Genomic DNA, 24,544 nt, shown 5'->3' with positions numbered 1-24,544 from the left:
ACAGGCGACGTATTTAAAACAAAGATCGCTGATTGCCTTGAAGCGGTACGACGCGTCGAACCAATTAATGTGTGGGATGGTATTCACATTCACACGATTTGGAGAAAACAATTAGACAGGATATCACGCAGTGGCGTGGAAATGCCAAATTATCTAATTCATAGCGTCACTAAAAACAAGCAAATAAACTGGCAGCTGGTATAGGTATGCTTTAGCGATTTTTAAAAATACACTAAAATGCTATTAATATGTAAAAAAAAAACTTTGTGGAAATGGACAAATAATAGACTAAGGTATATATAAATACTACATATTTTTTAAAATTGAATAATATCAAACGTACCTAAGGGTAAAATAAACTGAATACAATGGGTGTTTTGTTTCGTATGTTACGACACATGAAAAGAGCATGTATATTAATAACTATGTTGATTTCATTTTTTAAAAAGTCAAAATATACCGAAAGCGTATAAAGTATATATATATAGACGTTCAAAGTACAGTAGGTAGCTGCGTCAGCATATGTAGGCTGCAAAGGAACTAATAAAGGTTTATTCCATGCTGAAAAGAAGAGACACACCTTCTGAAAAAGGCTCCACAGCCGAAACGTTGTGTCTCCTTTCTTTTCAGCATGGAATAAACCTTTATTTATTCTTTTGAGGCATATATATTTTTCTCATATTATACTGTAGTGTGTTTTGGTTCTGAAAAAACGTCAGTTGTGATTTAATGACATTTGGCCATTACGGACACCTCTTATCCCCTGTTAAACCAGATTTACTGTATCTTTTACAATATTATATACGATTTTCAATTAACCTTCTACCCCTGAATCCTCAGCCCTGAGATTTTAAAGTGACCGGGACAGGAAAATACTATACTGGAACATTTTAAAGACTGATGACGGTGGGGAAACGTTACAAGAAGATAACTTCTGATCAAAATTAAAAGACGCTGAATACCTCAAAGTAAAGTGCAGTAAATAATGTCGACTTTATAGTTTGTCTGACAACAGACATTCAGCTGTGTAAAATGTAATAGGCAATGGACTTTTGCTTTGCCAATTTAATTAATTGAACTTTATGTAGGCCACACTTTGAAAGCCTGAAGTACCACTAAATCATGCCACCAGAATTAACACCTCTACTCTTTTGAACATTGCCATTGGATCTTTAATGAAAGTGTAATTAGGACCTCAGTTTAACATCCGTTCTTAAGGGTTATGTATTGTTTACTCCGAAAATCACAATGTACTGTGGAAAGCCAGCCAATCTAGAACAGTGGTTCTCAAAGTTCTATGTTCATGGACCACTCACACCACGTCACAGATGCAGTGGACCACCTATGCCTACATCCACTTCTTACCCGGTAAAAATCATCACCTGTTAATGTACTAAAAATAACGAATATTGAATTAAATTTGATGAAAAGTACTAACATTTTTACAAAGTTTTGTAAAATGTTTTTATTACTTAAAAGGTTAATGTGAAGAATGGAGCTGCTTTTGTCGAGCAATCAGAGAAGTGAGATCTAAATCCAAGCGTGACAACTTCAGTCTCACGTTCAGCCGATTTCTCTTTATTTTCAGTCCAACAAGTGACGAAAATCCGAGCTCACAAGTGTACAGTAGGTTGTTGGGAACGGTAATAGTGACATCATTTCAGTCATAGTGCATAAAACTAAAACACTGAAGCAATAGGCGCTGATGGGGAGAATGAAGAGGCGAGGTTGTCCCCCATAACTCAATCTTCATTACAACACAAAGGCAACAGAAGGGTACAGCCAAGGAGAATGAATGGAAACGTTGCAATTTCGGCAGAACCTCAAGCCAGCCAAGCTTACGACTAGACTGGTGCTTGCCCCATTACTGACAGACACAGGCCCCTGAACAGCTGGTGAAACCCCAATACCTAGAGCCAACACACAAGTCCCTCCTCGCACTATTTACAGCTTGCAGTTCTTAACAGTGCTCCTAGGGGGAGCCCCTTCGTAGCGGACGCTACAGTATTCTTTCCTCTGCCTTGAACACCGTAGACTTGCTTTAAGAAAGATGATAAAGTCAGCCCGCGGACCACACTTTGAGAACCACTGATCTAGAACACGCCCCAGGTACGTAGCTATCAAAGAACTAGGCTAGGCAGTCAGCAAACTGGAAAAAAAACCCAGCAATGAAAAATTAGAGGGAAGTAACTTCCAAAATCAGAAAAAAAAATGGAATTCCAACTGCACTCCACATGGAATGGAAGTATGCTGGCAAGGATTTGCAAGACAATTTCTAAGGCCTGTTTGGCATTCCAGGAGTCATCGGTAATGTAGGTGACTAAGAAGATTTCCAAACAGGAAGAAACTGTGTCAATTGCTGTGGCATGAAATATTTAAGCAGTGAGCAACACTCTCTGAGCTGATCCAGATTTCAAAAAGTGCATTGTAAATTGGCAAAGAACCACCCTTTGAAAGGGAAGATGAAAACAGTGACATATCCCAGGGAGGTACTTTGAATCACATAACTTACTCCAATTCATAAAGGTACTGTATTAAGCATGCTGAAGTGCACGGGTAGGATTCTGTTATCCAAACGGTTTCAACAGGCACAAATAAAGGAAACATGTGAAAACAGTGCAATTATTTTATTTTTTTTACAGACTGAAAATCACATCTTCATTATGGAATGTAAGTTTGAAAAGAACATATCTTGCAATTAAAAAATATGGTAACAGTCACAATTACAATCTTTACATTGTACAGCAGTAGAATCAAAAGCTCACTTTACCATAGACAATGAGACATTGTTCAGTAGTTTATACAAATGATCTGTTAGTCCATTTGTATTTTACTTCCATGCACTTCATAATGTTACAGTAGAAATTGGATTTCAGTTTCATTTTCCTCTACATATTAAAATATAAAGATCTGTAAACCCCATTACTGCCTTCATAATTGTAAGATACAACTTTAGAGTCACAAAGCGATTTCAGACAACCCTGCTCTAAATAGTTAGCTGCATAAAATATTTTGGGAAAAAAAACATTTAAAATATAGTTGTATGCACAAAAACTTTTACATTGCAAACTTTCAAAGCCCTGTTTTCTAACTATTTAACATGTCATAGGTATTAAGTCAAGAGCTCACTGGATATTTTTAGTATTTGAATGAACAAAACCTGCAGTGCATGTAGTTTTGTGAGTACAACATTTTCAGTTTTTAAATTTAATTGGGAAAATATATTTTTCCTTAAAAATGAATTCCTTCTTCCTTAGATTTGAAGTGTTTTAATAAAATCACAACAACATAAATGGGGAAAAAAAGGTTTATTGCCAGGCTACATACGTAATTACATCTGCAGAGATCTGGTGTTTAGCTGACACTCTTCATTAAAATTGAAGACTTTTTGTTTCTTTTCAGCACAGCAGTTAAATAATAACAGAACTATAATATTCAAATACTCACTTTGATGCTGGTTCTGTAGTAAAAAGTCTGTTACATTAATTAAGACAAACTCCTCTGTACTTTATAAACATGGAATAATCATGCCAAGGGAGTATTCTCTATTAGGATTAATCATTTACTATAATAGATTGCTCCACAGTGTCCCCTGGTGGTAACCTTTCTTTATAAACTTCACAACATTCTAGCTAATGCTATGGATTTTGTTAAGCCTGTCAATACTCCTGCATCTCAAAAGGTTTGATCCTAAAAGTGTCAACTAGGAGGAAGGGAAGATTTTGCTTTTTATTTTGAAATTTGCTTCAGTTGCCTTCTCAAATGGCCAGACTATTCCATATTATTTCTGACTTTTTCTACTTTTCACCTTAATAAATAACGCTGGTTTAAATATTTAACAGTAAATGTTTCCCTCATACTTCGTAAATGTGTAGTGAGTCTACAATCCTTAGCAGAAGGTGCTTGATTGTATTTTTATTTTTTCCACAGCAGGAATAATCCACAGAGCACACTTAGAAGCACTGCAGAACTTCTCTGACATAGAACAGAAACTTCATTGGTCACATTTGTGCAGTGGACTCTCTACTGTAGGAACATTCATACTCGGTGCTAACACAGAATCGGCGTGCCTTTCAAGAAGCATTTGATACTTCACAAGTTTCAAACCCTCTGCGATACCTTTGCTTTCCACCAGCACTGCAGATTTGGTCCACTCAGCTGTACCATTCAAGTGTATTATATTCACAATCTCTTCCCTCCATCATTAGATGGAACAGGGGGTAAACTAAATTACACAATTAACAGTAACCATCCCCTAAATGAGCAGGAACATCTAAACAAAAACAAAACAAGCCCTATCATTTTGGCACAGTAGTCACACATGAGTTAATATACACATTTTCTGTCAGTAATAGGTTTTGTTTTGTAGTCTGCAGCCAGCTGCAGTTGCATTTTCTCTGCCGGTGAACTAGGACAAATACATAGAATTGCACGTTTCTATAGGACTAAAGATCACTTTGGAACAAAGTATAATACTCTTTACCCAGCCTTGCATCTTCCTGACCCTCTTCTGCTCCAGATCTGTTTTTTCCACCTGCTATGTGAAAACTTCCTGGAACATGACTACAGACCCTCGGTCAACATGAATCATTGCTCAACCTGAGAACTCTGGTCCATTAGGAAGTGTATACAGTATGAGCCCCCATTTCACTCAATGGCAGCTCTGTCATTGTTAATTTGAGGTATACATTTTCCATTTGTACAGTATTCTGGGATCATTAAATTATATGTATGATCCACAGCAGCAAATGCACAAATGACCAAAGCATTAAATATCTTGAGTGTTCTTCATAAGATTTGCCGGACACTTCTATCAGAGCAGAGCGAACTAGGATGTACATTCAACACACTGAAGGGTAAAGAGCCCGAAAGCTGGATTAACACACAAAGAGAAAGTGAATGTAAAACAAACACCTGAACAAGTCTGATCTAATGTATCCACAGTGTGCCCAGCACTCCAAAATAAACTAACTCTTAGCAATAGGCAGACTGAAATAAAGATGTTTAGCGTGGGAAATGCATGCACTTTAATGCCAGATAGTGTGTATAAAATTTTAAACACACTTGACAGGGACCTAGCTATAATTCATACACAGAACAAGATGTTTGACATCTCTGGATGTGTGTTGCAGAAATTCTCCTCAGGCATTACTTGGTGCATATTTAAGAAGATTTCTGTGCATCTCACTTGAACTTCAAAGCTAGGAGGCACAGTCGCTCAAGAACATGACAGGGCTGTGGAGCTCAAATTTCAGTAGCAGGTGGAAAAAGCACAAAGGAACAACAACGTCTAATCCCACTACTGCCTGCATCTGTGGGAAAGACCCACCTAGACAAGTAGTATTTGGAGACATAGAAATTTGAAAAGAGATCAGAAAGTTAAAATGGGAGCATGCAAAACAAGTATGCCCTGTGAAGTGAAATTCAAAGGTCAAAATGCTGATCATCAAAAGTCAAACTCAGTATCTATGTGTACAGGTGATCATAGAAAAACTGATTAGCAAGATAGATGACTGATATTGCCAAAACACCTGGCCTAATCGATAGGCATTAAAGTTAACAATGTTAAATTTATGCACTTAACTTTTGAAATAGCAAACCCATGAATAAGCCTTTTGTTAGAGAGGTCCCTGAATATAGTCTAACGCAAAGAAAGCCAAACAGACAGTGGGGTTTGGCATCATTGTGTCACCCAGACCAGGTATCATCACATTCCTGAAAGAGGTTAGATGTAGAGGATTTGAGAGCCAGCAGAAATGTAGTTAAAAGTCTGTGTCCCTGGTATGGTTTACAGTAACTCTTCACGTCCATATGCTATTTTTCTGCATTTGACAAGTAGTACTGTGTGCTATCAGTATAGTACTGTGTGTTATAGTGTGTGCTGTGTGCTATCACTTCCCAGTATAGAAGACTTCTTTGCAAAAATATATCTATTTCGATTAAAAAAAGTAAACCCAGCTTAACTTCTGAAACTCACAAAATACTGTAGTTCACTGCAGTCTGGGAACAATGAACGATTTTCAGATTGAGTTTTTGAACTTCAAAATGCCACATGAGGAAAAATCCAAATAGTATGATAATGCTCAACTCCACTACAAAGAAGTAATGTTCTTGTTCATGTTTTAAAAAAATAAATAAAATGGTAATTTTTTAAACTCAGTGTAAATGAAATATAGAAAATGTATTCCTGAATGTCACAAGTGTAATATTATGACTGAGAAATCAGTAGACCTACACTGACGTTTAGAAAATACTGAAATGCAAATGTTTCTTTTAATAAAGTGAAAGTCATTACTGGTCTGGAAAAGCCACAGCCCTGCCGTTTTTTTTAAATAGGGAACGTGAAGTTTTGTTGACCTGACAAATTTAGGTTAATGAAAGTAATTAATTAAACTGAAAAACACTGATGACATTTTCAGGTCTGAAAGCAGTTGAACCTATGGCTCTCCAGGACTAAGTTTCAGTGCAAAAGCTGTCACACCTCAAATAAGGGCTCCCAAAGGCTTCTGAAGATAAAGGGAGACAGTCGCTCGGAGAGGGCTAGGAGCCTGTTGTCGGAACCCAGCATGGTGAAGACCAGGCACAATGTGGTGAACTGGGAAAAATAACTAAAGAAAAGCCAGAGGGGACGGACAGGAGAAACATCACATTCATTTGGTTGATAAAGGCAGGGCCGGACTTCCCAGCATGCTTCAGTCAGTGCGGCCAGCTGATGACACTTGTTGGTGGCAGGTCCAGGAACGTGGCTTCAGGAGCTCCAAGAAGGTGGGCTGAAACCAGCATAGCAAAAGCAAGTTAGAGGTCAGGAATCTGTAATGATGGGCTTCACTGTGAGAGGTGACTGCCCCAACTGCACGGGGAATCAAGTCTCAGATTGCTAAACTGTTTAATCGGTTTCAGGGTTAACAGGTTGAGGACTGGTGAAACGCAAATGTAATATACCGAGTTGCATCTTCAGACTGTGTTCCAGGCACAAATCGTCAGAATGAGAAGATATCCTGACATGTCCTTAAAACTCAAGTGCAAATCCTACCCGAGTCACGAAATCATCTCAAATTCAAAGTCTCATTTAATTTATTGACAAAAATAAAGTATGTAATCAAGGCATAGGAAAACTGTTAAAATGGCAAACATTAAAGCTTCTAGGAAGCTGCTCTCTATTTTATCTTTAAACACTTAGCAGGACGTTATTTTATCATTGGTTTCTTGGGTTCTGGGATTGTTAGATGTGTCCATATTTCAGACAGCTGGGACCTAACTATTTGTAAGACAAGACAGTTCGGGACCCTCCTGAGTGGATCAACAGGTGAAGATGCTCGTGCAATTGCAGACTGAGCTCGACGAGCAACAAGTTGCGGGTTTGAGCCTGGGATAAGTCACTAGTCAACTGTGACCGGAATTACTCAACTGGAGACAGGTGACTGAATGCAAAGGGCTTCAGAGACACATCACGTTTTCTGGTGTGATCACACTTTTTATAGCTTTTATGCTCCGGTTCATCTTATTATCCATAACATTGGGTTAATTATGCTGGAAGTAGACTTTGTTAGGAGGTTTTTGTTGTTATTCAAATAATGAACAATAATTCCACTGTTTATTGCTTACTATTTACATACTGCTTTACACGCTTTAGCTGTAAAATAATAAACTATTTCTAGAGCACTGTTCATCTCATGGTTTTTTATTATTAATCGAGAGCTGGCTGTTGTATTGTGCCTCTCCCTTGCACTTTTACACTGCTTTTTCCTCACCCATAGTTAACTTTTCGAATGATGTTCAATTTGCCAGGAACACCTTTGTGTTGCCTATCAACAGTGACGTTATGTGCTGGATACAATTTAAAATGCTTTATCATAAAATAACTTTGCAATATATTGTCCCTGTTTTTTTAGTTGTTTTTAACAACCTGATAGCTTCTAAAGGAGGAATTTGTTCTGTAAAAAAATAAAGCAATTCTGGTGATGTTTTAAGTTACAAGGCCCAAGTTGCCATGACGCATAAGGTCAAATCTGAGTCTTCTACGGCAGTGACCTGGGTCTAAGTCGCAAGTCATGCCACTTGCAAGTCCTACAAGTCTTTGGCACTGACACAATCAATATCACAGATGACTGCACCTCTGATAATGATAACTGTATGTTCAGGATTTGTAAAGTACGTTTTGATTTTTATTTGTATCTTTTCTAAAGTTTTCTATGTTTATTTTCTCCAGATTGATTATAGTTGTGTTGTGCGCTTTGATGAAACAAGGTGCCACTTATGGAACCTGATATTGATTAAAGAGTCAAGCAGTCAGAGTGCTATACATTTCTCTCAACTACGGCTATATACATACTGTTTAATTGAAATGTACAAATATCAGCAGGAATTTCAGATTGAAAAGTAATACTCAAATTCCAGACATGACAAAACGTACAGATCTTCTGAATTTGTTTTGTCAGGGTTGGAGTTGGTTGAAGTCTTGAGTGCCTCTTTGAACTGACTGCAATATACTGCATACAAAAATTACAGAAGCACTTTTAAAGTTACTTCCAACAGTGCAAAAGAAATGGAAATTTATTAGCATTAGCAGGCGTTATTAGCATGCAATATGTCCCATTTTCTTTATTTTTAGGGAAGTTGTTACTCACTTTATAAATAATTTTGTTTTGTCCATCATTAAATATAGCCCAATCAATTGACCTCCCATTATTAAGTATAGAAGGATTCTATACTTAATACTTAAATTTAAGGAAGGACACAACTATTCGGGGCACAAGAAATTCTATATTCTGCAAAAGTAAAAGTGATAAATATCTGGTGATTCTCCCACAATGCTGGATTTTGAGGAAGGCACACTCAGTTACTTCTCTGCTGCATATACATTTTGATCACATTTTTAAACACGTTTTTAGAAAAATATTTTAAGACAACACTTCATCTTCATGGATGAAAAGATGTTTGTTGGTGAGCTCAGCCATAACAGATGGCTTTAAAGAAACAGAAAACTTTCCAAAATTTAGACATTTTAAAAAATTCCCAACAATTTTCCTCTATCACTGTTGAAGGGCTGCAAAACACACAATTCTCTGGAAGCGCTGAGGATCGCTGTGCTGGAAGCTCTACACTGGCTCTTGCTAGCTTCCATAACCTCCTTCTAAACTCTCAGTACTGACCAAGCCTTCACTGGTTGCTTCGTTTTCTTGTCTTACACAATCCATAACTCAAAAGCAATGGCACTTGGCTCTGCTGCACTGCCACCTGAGACAAGATGTGATTCTGCTTTTGTCGATATGCGGGATTGACGATTGACGGGAAGGCTCTTACATTCTGCACCGGGCAGTAGCGCTGGGCATACCACTCTTGGGAGTACAGACACAGCAGGACCCCCTGGCCTAGGAACAGAGAAGTCCACATGATGACATTCCAGATGGGGCCCTTCCTCCGGTCATGCAGGATGAAGTTGAACAACACTGAAAATACACAAGAGACATGTTTAGAAACCAGAGCAGGTGCGGCCATAATACAGTTCAAACAATGACACCGCTCATGGGTGAGAAACTTGAGTACTTTCTTTCCTTTGCATTAATTTGCATGTCTTTCCGACACATCCACTCCTGTTTGAGTCCTTTTCAGCACCCGGGAGAAATAAGTCATTAAAGGTGAGTCAAGTAAATGCAGTAGGACTTCCAAAGGCCAGGAATGGAATGGAGTGCAATATTTGAAACTAGCAGATCACTAGCTAAAGAAGCATGCTGTGGAAAAGATAAGCTGCTAAGTGAGGTATACTTGTAAAGAACACCTCATGGGGTTGGCGAACAAAGTCGCTATAAATGGCTTTGCTCGCTCTGTGGGATGTTAGTAGCAATGTGGCTGCATATAGATGAAGACACTAGTCAACAGCAGACACCTGGAATGCTATATATATATAATAAGCAAATATTCAGGCTAACAAAAAGAAATCTGTAGACTTCTTTAACTTGGTATTGCTTGTGTTTGATACTATAAACGCCTCTTCCTACACCAGCCTATGAAAAGGAAGCTAAACAAGAGGGTGGAGAAAACCTTCCGGATACATGAAAAAGGACACAGCTTACTCCCAAAGCACATGAAGAGACAGAAGAGGACGGGGTAGAAGAACCCAAAGCAGATGGCCAGAGCGTACTCATGTACCACCGCGGACACCGTGAAGACTGACAGCATGGCCGCCGCCCGGAACCTCTTCCCCAGCATCTGAAGACAGAGAGAGAGACAGTCCACGTCAGGCCCAACCCTTCCTGTTCCAAAAATCACACTCTTCTCCAACTCAAACCCCACTGACAGCACCTTGTCGGCCATTAGCTTCTAACACCAATCCTTCTCAAGAAGTGGGAATTCCTAATTCATAAACAGGCCCAATTTTGAAGTTTCTCGTTACCCAAGACGTGCTTCGTTTTACTACGTGTATACAGAATTTACACTTTCCAACCATGATGTGTGGCGACGCTGCAACATCTGATCCAGATGTCAGCATTACTGGAGCCAGTCATAACCCTCATTCAAATATACAGAATAGGGGGAAAATGACAATGTGACGTCACTGACATAAATCAACATTTACCAAAAATAAACAGACTTGTTCAGTCTCCCAGGTGACCACTGTCACTTCTGTATTACACAGACACAATGTGATCACGGTAACATTTCTCAGTCCATTATCAGTATTCTTTTATATACTGTTCAATTAACTTAAAAGAATGTTTTCAAAAATTCTGTTTAAGAGACTATATTTAATGTAGAGGAACAAGTAATAGGTTTATTCCATGCTGAAAAGAGAAGAAAGGAAACACAACGTTTTGGCTGTGGAGCCTTCTTTGGGCGTGAGAAAGACAGGGCAGACAGCAAAGATTAAATAGCACAGGAGAACGAAAGCTGGGAGAGTGGAAGAGGCGGGAGCAGGGGAGAGGCAGAGAGGCCACTCAGGTAGTGCGAAGTGGGGAGAGGTGTGAAGTCGAAACCTGCATGTGAATAGAGAAGATTACAGGAAAACATTACATTTAATGTCTCACTTTAATTACATTCACCCTTAACACTCCCCTTATACATTCCTACACTATAATAATAGCTACATGAGTGTTCAGCGTTTTTGATGTTTGATTTTCATTTAAAGCTACCATTTGTGGTTCAGATGCATTGTTAAACACAGGAAGACATCGCTAACTCCGAATCAAGGCAGCTGGCTTTCACTTAACATCTCAGCAGCTAAGTGTCTGAACTAATGAATCCCTAAAGCCAAGTATACAGGTGATGCTAATCACTCTTGCCAGAGCTTGTTTGACTTTCATTATAGTAATTTAATTTAGTAATTGACAAGTGAAAGGTCTTCTTTTATTTTTTCCCCACCTGTGGAACAAGGCAACCTTACAAAACGATTTTCAACGCCAGGGTGATATACAGTATGTAGTGTGAAAAGTCACCACTACAAAGACTGACTGCTATTTATTTACTGAGGGAAGTATGGTATTGTAAAACAAACATCAACAACAGAACACTATACATAAGTTATAGCAATAGTAGTACGATCTCTGAGGTGAAAACTCACAATAGGCAGCCAAATAAAATATGTAAGTTCCTGAAAAAAGTGTAACACACAAATTCCCTTAACCCCCAAATGCCCCATGGTCTTACCCAGAGGAAGTCACGATAGGCATAGTAATACAGCCAGTCGTGCACCACAACATTCCAGGTGCGATAGTAGTTAGCAAAGGATGTTGAATTCCACCAGTCCTTATAGGGGGAAAAACGCATAAAATAGAAAACTGAAAAAGAGCTCATATTGATAACAGTTTTTTTCAGAAGCTCATATCCCAACTTGAACTTTGGTTTAAATCCACATTGCCAGCAATTTCACATTTTCACATTTTGTATCACATTTGATTCTAAAGAAAGCTTCAGCTTCAGCTCTTATTTCACGGCACGGGAGGGCTCATTTCATTGCCCTACACTGTACTGTTCAGTAATTAAACACAAATGACATAAATAATAAAAATGATACTATTTTAATTGCTCCCCTGACATGGTTGAAATACAGGTTATGCACAATTGTCAATGAAAAACTGTGATAATACGCAGAACCTGCCACATGCAGGAAAGTACAGTGAGACTGAAGTATAAAACACAGTCCTGGTGGATGCTGGTGACAAACGCATGATGATTACTTTGCACTATTCATCTGCATTAAGAACCTCTCACAGTACTTGCTGTTTAAGTATCTAAAGTAACTTTTATTGTACGTAAACTGTAATTTTATTACAGGACACACAGGAAGTTTTTACATAAAGTCAAATTAAAGAATCTCGAGTCTTGCATAACCTGGTGTGTTCTAGAAAGTTCTATTCAGCTGGTACACACCTCAGACACATATGCACAAGTTCTCAAAATTTCACAACCATCCATTTGTAGACACACAAATTTGCAACTTAAAAGAAGTACTGAAAATGTAAATGTACTGCAACAACTACTACATATAAAAAAGTATTTTGTTTTCATGTCAGTTACTAAGACTGAAGAATGAATAATTACAGCCCTGCATTGCACTCTATAATGACAATAGGGTGTGATGAGGTTAAGCAATGAGTAAAGACACTACACCCTGACTCTCCTCCCAGCTTCATAAGGTCCTATGGAAGACGGACACAGCTAACCAGTTTCAAACATCACTGTGCACATACAGAAGATCCAAGGTTTCTTCAGGCCAGGGCGCAGTCAATAATATAGGCATGCTCCTATGGATGTTTGAATTGCAAAACGCATGTCCTGAGGCACAGACATCTTGTGCCACAGTAGCAAATCCTATTTGGGATATATATTTTGACATGAGGACACACAAAATGGGAGAAAAAGTTCAAGTTTTTTCCTGACCTTGTAAAACATCCTGTCAGCAAAGCGCAGCATCTCAGCGAAGGCATTCAGCCAGCAATGCAGGAAGGCGAAGAATGCCAAGAAGAGGACCAGCACTCCTGCAGAAACACGAAAGAGGGTTGAAGTCTCAGTGACATACAGTGTGCTCCACAGTTATGTTTTCCAGAGGACAGCCCTGAGGCACACTGGACATGCTTAGGTATTATTAAAGGCTGCCCAACAACATTTTAAATGCCATTATTTTCCTTTCAGCCTTCCTACTCCTTCCTCGTCTTTGCACATATTAGGTTATCAGTCATGGTCAGCTCTTTTGGCCGTAGTAAAAACCAGCGTGAAACGGTAAACTTTACATTTTGGCATAGCTACCTGCTGTATTTATATACTTGTGAGGGCCACATGCCGACTCCCATGCCAGATCTACAAACAACAAATTCTGGGACTTTTAGATTTTTACAACAAGATGGCGCTTGGTTTACAGGAAACGTTATTTGCATTATGGGGGTGTCCTCGCACTGTCTATCAGGACATGTTCTCAGATTTTGTCAGTACATTGTTATTAATTAATAGGTTTATACTGTCTTGTCCTATAACAATTTCATGCGCTTTAATGGTTCTTAGTATACATACTATATATATACCCAAGTGTAATGTGTATTGTGACAGGCAGTCAGCTTAATCAACCATGGAGAGGAGGCAGCTGTGTGTCCTTATGGTCCCTATACTTGAGACAAGCATTCCTCTAGGAAAATATGAGCTCCCTCCTAGCAGCGGTGTGAGGTAGCCACTTACAGGCAACAGATGCTGCATACCAGGTCTCTACAGGTGAGTGCATAGCTTAAGAGACCAGGAAAACAGGAAAGAATTGACCACGAGAGATCAGGGTTAAAAGACCACACAAATGAGCCCACATTCTGAGCTGCTGACAGTGGAGGATAGAGTTATGGAGACCAGACTAACAGGCAGCCTTGGTAGCTGTTAAGTGACAGGAGACTTTTTACCATTTAAATTCCCATTGTGAACATTTCTCAAAACCGATGTCTTTTTATTCAGAGAATAAAGAGTGCTACAGTGCTGTAACTTCACCAATGACTCTACACTTGCAGTGTGAAACCTTACCTGGAAGAATAGAATTGAAGACGCACAGGACCATCACTCGCAGTTTAAAAGGCTGCAGACTGATGTTCCTGAACTGAGGGATGCAGAGGCGCACAAACACATAGTAGGCATAGAACAGACAGCCCAGCACCTGAAAAACAGGGAGGCCAGATTATTAGTGAACAACTGGGAGCCACTTTTTTGGTAAGAAACTCCTCATTCAACTTAAGAAAGAGGACAGGAGAGGGTAAGTAATGACTTTTAAACCACTGCCTCGGGAAACTGTGCTCTCTGTATTCTGAAAGAAAATGCAAATACTTAAGGGACAATTTTTTGCCTGGTCAGAACTATCCCCAGACCTCAATCCTAATGAAAACTGGTGGAACTAGCATACAGTTCAATCCAACACACCATTTTCCTCATCACAACCTTGAAGTGAAATTGTCCTGTTAGAATAATGGGAATGGATTGGCTTGATAAAGCAGACTAGACTTAATAGACTTCTGTGGAATACAGGCAATGCCCCACTTTGACTGTTCATGCTCATGTGGGTTCCAAATAGTTTGGCCATTCATGTAGCCTGATCTTGGCAAAAGGAAATTTGTGAACATCGTGTAATGAGTTATTGGACCAGGCACAGTCTCTACCCGCATTTAGACTGAGAAATCTGGAAATAAGTTTACAGGTACCTGCAAAAATTTGGTTGCCACGTACCCCCATCTAATCGATGGATTTCTGCAAGGAAATGGAAATCAAAAGGAAGTTTATACATTATATTACTTGGTTCAGTCAAACAAAGCAGAAAAATGTAGCGAGCATTCATGAGGCAAAATATCAATCTAATTATTATTTAAATATCACTCTATTTCTTACACTGCATAAAAAAACAGACATGGAAACCAGGCAGCACAAGAAATGCAATTCTCACTAAAAAAAGTAAAGTTGAATTCCTTCAGGTAAAGCATTTTTTGCTTAACCCTGGAGGCAGAAGTAATTAACCCTGACAAACTCAAATTATGCTGTCAAAGGAGAAAATGAGACAATACTCCCGCAGGCATGGTTTTAGCACAAGCACTGTTCTCCTTAGATAAAAGGGCAGTGTGCAAAAATACCTCATATTTAGCGGTAAGTCAGTTAATGTACTGTAAATAAATGTTGCACTGGGCTGTCTAGGAAACCCTGTGATTGTACTTCTTACAGCACTGTTTGCTGTGACATTGGGGTCACACACTGCACGTCTTTTTCCTGCTGGGGTGCAGTACATCTCTGCAGTCTCGTCCCCTGGACGTCTCACCTGGGGTAGCTGTCTCTGTAAATGAGTGTTGGAGCGAACAAGAAGTAGAGATACTGCGACACTTGGGGTGTGGACATGGAGTCTGAAAAAAGAAATAGCAGTCAGTTTCCAACATCACTTTGTGGAGAGACACTGGGGCTCCGTAATGTCTGGATTAAGAATTTGGCAAGATGTGTGAAAAGGGAGAGCACATGACTACAGAATATAATGAAGATGATCATCTTTATTGTCTTCTATACTGCTGATATGCAGACTTTGAGGATTAGAGCAACATTAATCCATAAAACCAGCTACAACTATATATGGCATCTGAATATTCCACAGATAACATAACTAAATGAACACATAACATCTTTCACTGAAGAACTATATTATATATTAACTCTATAAGCCAACAGCAATGAATTCAAGCCTGTATCCATCTCAGCCTTTCTATGAGAAAAACATTACAGGTTTTCTAAGCAAATTGGGGAAGAAATACAAAAATATAGAACTGCACTTCTCCTACTGCCTGAAAAATCTGTTCTTTTAACACACAATCATCATGTACTAATGTGTGCTTTCAGATGTCACAATTCCTTGTTTTAAAAATTGGAAATATGAATGTAGGAAGACTTTTTTTTAAGGAAACAACTTATGTTACTTAACACAAACCCCGAAGGAGAGGCACAGGGTGAAATTCATCAAGGACATTTAAGCCACAAATGGAAAATGTGCTTCCTCTTCTTCACCAAAAGCAATGGCAAATTTTTGGAACACAATGTAAGAAAGAGAAGCTAATGGAAAAACTGAAGCTCAGATTTAGCGAGAGATTTGAATGAAGATAAAAAAAGATGAGAAAGTTGTGCGCTTGTGAAAAAAGCTTGGATCCCCTGCTTTGCCATGCCTGTCTGTCTGAGTTAAGGCACAGATACCCCCCAGATACCCAGAAATGTCTTACTGTTCTTCTCTCGGGTAGAGGACAGCACTCTGGGCACATTCTCCCTGATGAAGGAATGGGCTTTCATGATAAGGCGAACCTGAAGGGGCCAGCAGACATGAACAGAGAGGTCACAATCTCAAACACCATGCAGTTTGCCTCAGGTGTTTTACTACTCTTGTCTAATTGGTTAGAAAAAAAGGATCAAGCCAGACCAAGGATGTCAAGCTCAGTTTCCACAATGCTGCAGGTTCTTGGAGCTTTTTCCTCCAAAGTTGCTTGCATTTACCTTAAATCACTAATAAACCCTTTGTGCACAAGCTATTACATAGCTTGACTAACGATAGGACATGATGATGTTGAGATCAACTGAGTTCAGCTGCATGACAACTGAGTCAAGACTCTTAGATCAAGGAGTGCAACATGACTGCGTTTCAACCATTCCGAAAAAAAATCTGTTTGACAGTGAAAGAATGTCAGACCATGTAAGCATGTGAAGAGAAATGTGAGCAAAAACACAGAAGAGAATATTTTAGATTTAAAACCTGCGCTTTAAAAGACTTTATCTGAACTTTGGAATGAATACAAAAACAAAGCAGGCCATTCAGTTTCTCAAGCTCCCCGTTTACGGTTGTAGTCAAATAGCCAGTACTGGTCAAATAGACAATTCTCTCTCCCCCCGTCACCAGCCAACGATTTAGACTAGCCAGTCAAAGCTAAACTGCATTTTTTTTTAAGAGGTGTTTGGACAGCAGAGCACCTGACTCACATGAACATGGGGAAAACATGAGAACTCCACATAGACACGTCACCAAAGCCAGACTGAAACCCAGGAGCCTGGAGCAGTGGGGTAGCAGTGACTACCATGCCACCACTGTGTGGTGGTGTGTGATACACCAGGATCATAGAAGACTCTCATTCATGGAAACCTATGTAAAAATGGGTGAAAAGTTTGAAACCGCCTTAGGTGGTGGCATTCAAATGTAACAATATGACTGGATCACGGAAACTTATAGCTGTCTATTTGCACAGATGTCAGCAGATTTGTTTAAGAAGAGCAATATAATATCACTCATCTATCACACGCAAAACCTGACCAGCATAGCCCTGACCAGTATGCTTCCATGGCACTAACAGTTCGTGACCTTGTAGTGCAGCCGGTTTGAACTGCTTTAACTGTGCTGAGGCTCCTGGATTGGTGGCTTGGGGCTCCTGATGTCACAATACCTGTCTAGATGGTTTGACTTCTTGGTTTCCTTTGGCCAAAACCACATGTGGACTATCAATGATTAGATACACTGGAACTAGGTCTAACTAGTAATGTAATATTCTTTCAGAACAACAGCAATACAACTGCATATGATATGTACAATTGTGTTTCATGTCCCTGTTTCAATTACTGACAAAACTGGACACAGATGTTGAAAGCTGATCAAATTAAAAGACAGAAGTGAATTAGTACTAGATTTAAACCATTTTTAAAGGCCTGGACAGAAGTGTTCACTTTGTTTCCAGGAAGCCATACAACTATAAATTATTGTATCATTTAAGAGACAAAAAGGAAAATGACAATATGGATCCAGTCAATTGATGTGACAGTTTGCAGCCAGCAAGGTCCCATAATAATAATAAAATAAGATTAATCCACTATAGATGAAGATTAATAAAATATTTTCCCCCCACATTTAAATTTTTCAGATGAAAAGCACAACTTCAATAATAATAACTCTGTTGTTTACAGCGAAGGTCACTTTGAAAACAGACCTGTGGCTTAGAATCTTACGAAACTCTTCCATCAGACTATTACACCCTTAACTCATAACGATGAGCTCAGCAGTGGCCCAACCTGATCCCAAACCTCTAGAGTCTAGGAGATTGCACGTAATCCTAGAACCATCAATTCTGATGAGTTGGAACAAAATAAAACAGCAATTATTCTGACCAAAGAAGTGAGGAGGAGTACCCGGAATGCAGAATGAAAGTCTGAAAAGCCATACTGTTTTGCCCTATAAATAATGTGTAAAGAACACATCACCACCCTGAGCATTAGAAAGAACAAGCACAAACACAGCAGTATCTGCGAGCTGGGCCTTTGATTGAGGCCAGTTCTACTATAGATGCCTGGGTGTATTTCTACTACAGATGCCTGGATGCAAACCTGCACGGTGTTGCTCTTTTTAAATCCGAAAGAATTCCGTATAACAAATCCAACACAGCATAAAATTAACACTTCTCACGTTGGACCCTTGGCTTTTGCCGAGTTATCTGGGGACAGGGACAGGGAGGCAGACTGCACAGGCCTGTCGGCGAGGCCCCACCTGCTCCAGGATGATGATGAAGCGCGAGGCGGGAGGCAGGTTGTTCCTCAGCACCACGTAGGTGGGCAGAAAGCCCATGACCAGGACTTGGAAGAGCAGGAAGAGGGCGCCGGCGAGCAAGGAGCCCAGGGCCCGGTGGCTGGAGGTGCGGTAGTGCCGGGCCCACTGGTGAAAGAGCACGTAGGGGACGACAAACGCAGAGAAGAACATGCAGAGCCACGTGGACACCACCAGGGGGAGCTGGCCAAAGGCGTACACCAGGAGGTCAAAGTCCAGCACCAGCCTGGCCACAAGCGAGGGAGAGAAGGGAAAAGAGGAAGGCAAAAAGATTTTTAAAGATTCACAGAGGCAGCCTAAATCCTAACTCAAATGCCTTATTTTATCATACTCTTTTTTTTTTAAAAAAAGGCACACTTAGAATCTTTTAAAATCTGATGGTCCATACCAGAAGGAGATGGACTTGTTTCCTGTGGGTTGCCAAATGTAAGGTGAAGCATGAAACCCAGGACCAATATCAGGGCTGGTGCTGGTCCAGTTTATCCCCTTCTCTCTGTAAATTAAGGGGTTCTAGGAAGCTCCTTAAAACAACATCTGTTCGGTGGTGGTACTAGGGTCCCCAGGTTGCTTGTTCCACTACAATCATTTCTTCTTGAAAATAAGAGTAAAGTCTGAAGAAACACAAGGCAAGTCTCTCACCTGCCCTCATCGATGAAGTCCACAGCCAGAGTGCTGATGATGAAGAGGATGAGCAGAGCGATGAACATGTGGTAGATGGTACGGATGTGGTTCACTTCAAATAGTTCGCTGAAGGGAGGAAGGAGGTTGGTTTCATTTATGATAATAATAAAAAAGCTTAAGTATATATAGCGCCTTTAAAGGAGGCTTCTCAAAGCGCTTTACAGAATGACAACAACAATAAATAAAAAGAATACACAAGATAAAACACAAGTACAACACACAGAGGAGACTGTGGATGGTGGTACTAAGTATAGTAGGAGCAGAGGGGTAAAGAACGGAACCAGTTAAGTAAAGGCTCTTCTAAAGAACAAGGTTTTGAGTCTGGATTTGAAGGAGTTTAGAGAAGCTGATTCTCCGTTATCCTTGGGGAGAGCGTCCCAGAGCTTGGGGGCATAACAGGAGAAGGCCCTGTCACCCATACAATGTAGACGGGTTTGGGGGACAGTAAGGAGAGCAGAATTAGAAGAGCGAAGGTTGCGAGGTGGGGAGTAGGGCGATAATAGTTCAGGTACTGAAGTGCCAAGCCATGCAGAGCCTTATAGGTGAGCGTGGAGATTTTAAAGTCCACATGGAGTTTGACAGGAAGCCAGTGAATGGGACACAGAACACAGGGATGCACGATTCGCAGTGTTCAGTTATGCCCACCATCAAGATCATTACCGAGAAAATGGGATTTCCATTATTTCAGGATGTCTTAACAATAGGAAACCTCTTAATAGGACAACCAGGAATGCTGTGGCGAGTGTTCAATTCCCCAATATTATTTTCAGAATCATGTCCTGCAGAGGTGGCATTGTTTGTCAGTAATAAGCTTTTTATTTCTGTGTCCTGTAATTTTTGACAAACATCTACACTATATTTTATGTTCTGAGACATAAAAAACTAGTCTGTTGAATTTTTGACTATCCAGTGGCACATGGGATATTCATTGTATTGTTCATTAAAAACATTGAAGGGTTGCTGTCTAGAATGACAACAGGTCGGTATCACTTCCTGCTTTGACCAGCACTGCCAGGCGAGTGAATTCCAGAGTGAAACAGTCTGAAACTCTAGAACCTTATATAGGCCTTAGTAACATTAACCTAAGCTAAAAACTGACACTGCTATTTTCTTGAGATTGGGATGACAACTATTTCTTTGCATTTTTCCATTGGGTTTTTTGTGCCTTTACATGTTTAATCATTGCCAGGGGAAGTGAGCACCAGGCAGCTTTAAGACAACCTAATTAACAGGTCAAACGCCAAACACTTCGTGTACACATCCCCTGCTATCAGAAGCAGAGAAGGGGAAGACTGATCAAGAATCCACACTGCTGTCCTCTGGAACCCCTCCTAGCCTTGCTCTGCAGATGGAGTCACCAATAGCCTATTCACTTCTCAAAGAAACTGCATCACAGGCGGCCTACTCACTCTAACAAGGAGCGCCGGGACACAAACAGCTTGCCTTGATCTGGGGGAGGTCTCGTATGCCTAAAAACAAAAACAAAAAAGAAAGAAAAGTCTTTCAATCAGGCAGCTATAACACTAGAACCATAAGAATTACTACAAAAGAATAAACAAAACCAGGTCCTTTGGAGCTATAATCTCTGCCGTAGTTGTGATTCTCGCCAATCTGATCTTTGCACAGATCTCGACTTAGATTGTGAAGAGGGCCACACAGTCAAAAGTAATAGAGGAAAGTGCAATTTCAGATGGTGTTTGCAATATTCACTCTTTATCATTGAGAAATGTTTCTCCAAACCCCTAAGGAGAGTGGTTTGTGGAGAAACAAGTGATTTTTACCTTTTCTTTTAGAAAGGCCATCTTGCAGGGAATGTTAAGAATGGAACAGAAACTGACACTACAAAAAGAATAAAATTGGGCTTTAAAGTTCTTTTCTCATGATCTGCTAGGATCTGTTAGGACCAAATTGTCAAACTCTCATCCATTTTGCATACTCTCCAACACCACCATTATGAAAGTTGACCTTTGTAAATTCACTACTTCACCTAAACCTAAACATTTTGTAGGCTTTTTCCACAGTTTTCTATGCTGGACCATAATATACCATAATAAAACAATGAAAATGTTTCTACGGCATGTTTAATAAAATGCACAAAATTATTCTTGTGGTTAAGAGCCGTAAAGCATAGTGCAGGCATGGTTAAACAACAACAGAGCTTTGTACAAGCCACAGTTAAGTGGCAAACGCTACAAGACTATGTGGTAGATCTGAAACTAGTTAGGGGTCTAAGCATACAGTGTTACGAGTGGCAAGTGCATTAATACCGTGACTGATGTCCTAGCCCTGCTATTAGGACTGAGGCGTCACAATGTGAATAATGGCTGCTGTGGTATCACATAAGGATAGATGGACCAGCGGGACAGGCCAATAAAGAATTCAAATTGGGCCAATTCGAAATGGAAGAAATTACTCTCCAACAATAATGAAAACCTTTGCTATGGTGCAACAAATGGCTGGCTAAAGGCAAAAGACCAGAGTGTACCAGAGAGTTGCTGTAATTCAGTGAATGAAAAATGTTACGAAACCATGACATTTCTCACTTGTCCCTTTAGCCATGCATGGTCCTTGTGGTTTAAAAGCTTGTGTTCATATGGGAAGGAGGAGATCCTACTGTGTAGCAGAGAACAAGCCAAGGCTTCAAACACTGGCGAACACTGTTCTGTTCCTGCCCAGGTTACAGCCCTTGGGTTTTCATTAATCTAGCAAGCAGGATTGGAGTGGAATGGAATGCGCTGAGCGTGTTGCTTTTATAGTAATCAGGTATAGTGTAGTGGAAATGAATGCTTTATCTGATTTTAATTATTTTTATTACAACAAAATGAACAGTGAATTCTACAGCATCCCCACGAAAGCGGCAGAATGTGCGTTGGGATATCCAAAGCAGTACGGCTGGAAACCACTGACCCTACATGCATAGGAGAAATAGCCTTGGAGATTTTTACAGATACCTGTTTACAGATCCGTCACGCTCACTTTTGAAAGCATAAAGACAATTATGAAAGCATCCTGACGTTATGCTTGAACGAGGGAGTGTGGGACTGAGAAGAAGCTGCTAACAGCAGCTCTTTGGAGGTGGTGTGGTACACATGTTCATACCTCAGTTTGTTCCTCTCCTTCTCGCACAGCACAGAGGGAAAGAGAGAGTGGACCGTTGGGGACTCCAGGCTGGCGGACTCTTCTATCAGGTTGTCCACAAACTCGTTCACCTGGCTGTCGAACTGCTTCATCAAGTCTGTTTTTAGGTGCTGTGGCACAGGAGCAAACACGGTCAAAAAGGTCAGCAGCCATGATCCTGTTTTTCTGAGGTCAATGAGCTGGGACTAGGGAAACACATGAACTTGCAAAATATGGCACACTATAAAGATTTATAATGATGAACTAGAAGGCAAACTAGGATACTGCGATTCTCCACAATCAAGGTATCAGAAGTCAATCATAAACATTCAATCTTACAAAAAACAGAGAATATCCCAATGACAGGGTTACACCTACAAAATGTCAAGGCAGTGAATCTACTAGATGTTGCAGATATGGAACCACTGAGGCTACAGCAGTTGACAAAGGTCTGCATGAGATCCTGAACCTCTTTACCGGTATGCAACAATCTCTGGCCTTCTAATATTAATTCTCTCTGAACTGATATGCTAGACAGTGTTGATATTTCTGATGTACTGTTGAAGGCAACATGCATACCAGTTTCCATTATTAACTGTACAAGGTCACTTGTAGGTCTTCTTTCTCAGAGCACAGAGTCTCTGATCTCAGGCAAGATCTGATAAGAGCTGTGGGACAGTTTGCAAGCACTATGCCAACACTGTCAACGGACTGCATAAAGTGCTTGATAGGATACATCACTAGAGAAAAAAAAAAAGTGACTGAAATTAAAGATCTTACTTTATAAACGTATGTGTTGTCACAATATTTCACAACAGGACAAAGAAGATGGGCAAAAATCGTTTGGCCTTTTCTGGATGCTCATTTCTTGCCTCAGAATTTCAAGACCAAATTGCTAACCTAACAGCCTACACAGAAGTCAGTGAAGACCTGTTTTCAGTTAATCATTTTGATGCCATTCAGGACTGTATCCTAGTTCTGTCCATAGATTTTATTAACTTTAAGCTCAAGAGCTGTTCTTAGGTACAAGACCACATACAGGCTTAACTAGTAGCACTGTTGGAAATAAAGTCACATTGAAAACCCTTATGAAAGCTGGAAGTCACTAAAATGGGATTTTTGTAGGCCTGAGCCTAAGATTCTTTAGACGACACTGCAGTAGCACGTGAAATGTGAGCTCTAACAAAACAAAAAGGATCTGACTCATGGATGGGATTCAGTGTGTGACACACAAGACATACCCAGCACTGCAGTTAGAGCTACTGGACACTAAACGAAGAAACAGAAAGAAAACCTCATTAAAAATCAAGCAGGCCACATTGTGGCTTTCCTTTCTAACTACAGAGAACAAAAACTCCCCCAGCCTTTTAATGCTGCTGGGCAAAAGTACACCAAGTCCTAATTTAGAGAAAACGACCAAAAAGCTCAAAATGTGTCTGCAAACTAAAAGCAAGAAAGTAAGAAACACGCTGTACAGTCTCACTGCCTTGTGATGTGAATGCTGTTTCCTCTTTTGGCTTTACTGTCTGGCTGTGCCAAGTACAAAAAAAGGGTGAAAAAGAAGGAGGGCTTTCAACTAAAAAAACCTGACCTTCATGTGACCTTCAGGGGGACAGCAAAAAAACAAGAAAAGCTTTCTTCTGACTGGTTGTCCTTTCTCACTTCTCTTTTGTCTACACCCGAGCAAGAAGGCTACTGCTACTCTTGGAATCCTGGTCAGGCTGATAAGGGGATCACACTTTTGACTTGAAAGACAATTTTCATTTAGCCATTTTTGGCAATATGATATTTTTGAGAACAGATAAAACACAAGCCCACAAAAACACAATGAAGTCCAATGAGTGTACTACAACTGATGGAACATAATGAAAGCCACACTTTTACCTGTTTCCTTGAGTTGCTACAAGAGTTTTTCCATGTGCACTGGATGGCAAGTGCTATGTATACCATAGTCACTCCATGGCAGCTGCTACAGTATTCTCTTCCTTTTACTGTACCTAATACAATAAATCACTGTATGCACTGAAGGCCAACAACCGCTGAGAAATCTATATTACTCACATCAAATTATTCAATGCAAATTCAATACAAATTACTATTCTGTGCATTTATTAATTTGAACTTTCATAGCAGGGATTAATAAATTTGTCAGGTTTACCAAAATATCATTTTCGCTTGCCCTTAATG

General features: G+C 39.9%; 1 protein-coding gene across 6 annotated transcripts in view; it reads right to left on the bottom strand.

The window, feature by feature from the left end:
* Window positions 1-2,612: 2,612 nt before the first annotated feature.
* soat1 (sterol O-acyltransferase 1) overlaps window positions 2,613-24,544 on the bottom strand; it is a 42,865-nt gene continuing 20,933 nt past the window's right edge. For all 6 annotated transcript variants that reach the window (XM_006635257.3, XM_069194338.1, XM_015356601.2 and 3 more), the window contains 13 exons: window positions 22,340-22,488; window positions 20,650-20,709; window positions 19,199-19,306; window positions 18,503-18,785; window positions 16,206-16,284; window positions 15,266-15,347; window positions 14,661-14,706; window positions 13,993-14,122; window positions 12,877-12,974; window positions 11,644-11,742; window positions 10,074-10,209; window positions 9,304-9,449; window positions 2,613-6,770 (listed from right to left, as the gene is read on the bottom strand). In XM_006635257.3, coding sequence (XP_006635320.2) covers window positions 6,693-6,770; window positions 9,304-9,449; window positions 10,074-10,209; window positions 11,644-11,742; window positions 12,877-12,974; window positions 13,993-14,122; window positions 14,661-14,706; window positions 15,266-15,347; window positions 16,206-16,284; window positions 18,503-18,785; window positions 19,199-19,306; window positions 20,650-20,709; window positions 22,340-22,488 — 1,494 coding nt within the window. In that variant the 3' untranslated portion in view covers window positions 2,613-6,692. The remainder of the gene's footprint in view (window positions 6,771-9,303; window positions 9,450-10,073; window positions 10,210-11,643; window positions 11,743-12,876; window positions 12,975-13,992; window positions 14,123-14,660; window positions 14,707-15,265; window positions 15,348-16,205; window positions 16,285-18,502; window positions 18,786-19,198; window positions 19,307-20,649; window positions 20,710-22,339; window positions 22,489-24,544) is intronic.

This window comes from Lepisosteus oculatus, chromosome 9, assembly GCF_040954835.1.
Source record: "Lepisosteus oculatus isolate fLepOcu1 chromosome 9, fLepOcu1.hap2, whole genome shotgun sequence".
Taxonomy (NCBI): domain Eukaryota; kingdom Metazoa; phylum Chordata; class Actinopteri; order Semionotiformes; family Lepisosteidae; genus Lepisosteus; species Lepisosteus oculatus.
This window is presented reverse-complemented; position numbering and strand designations above follow the sequence as displayed.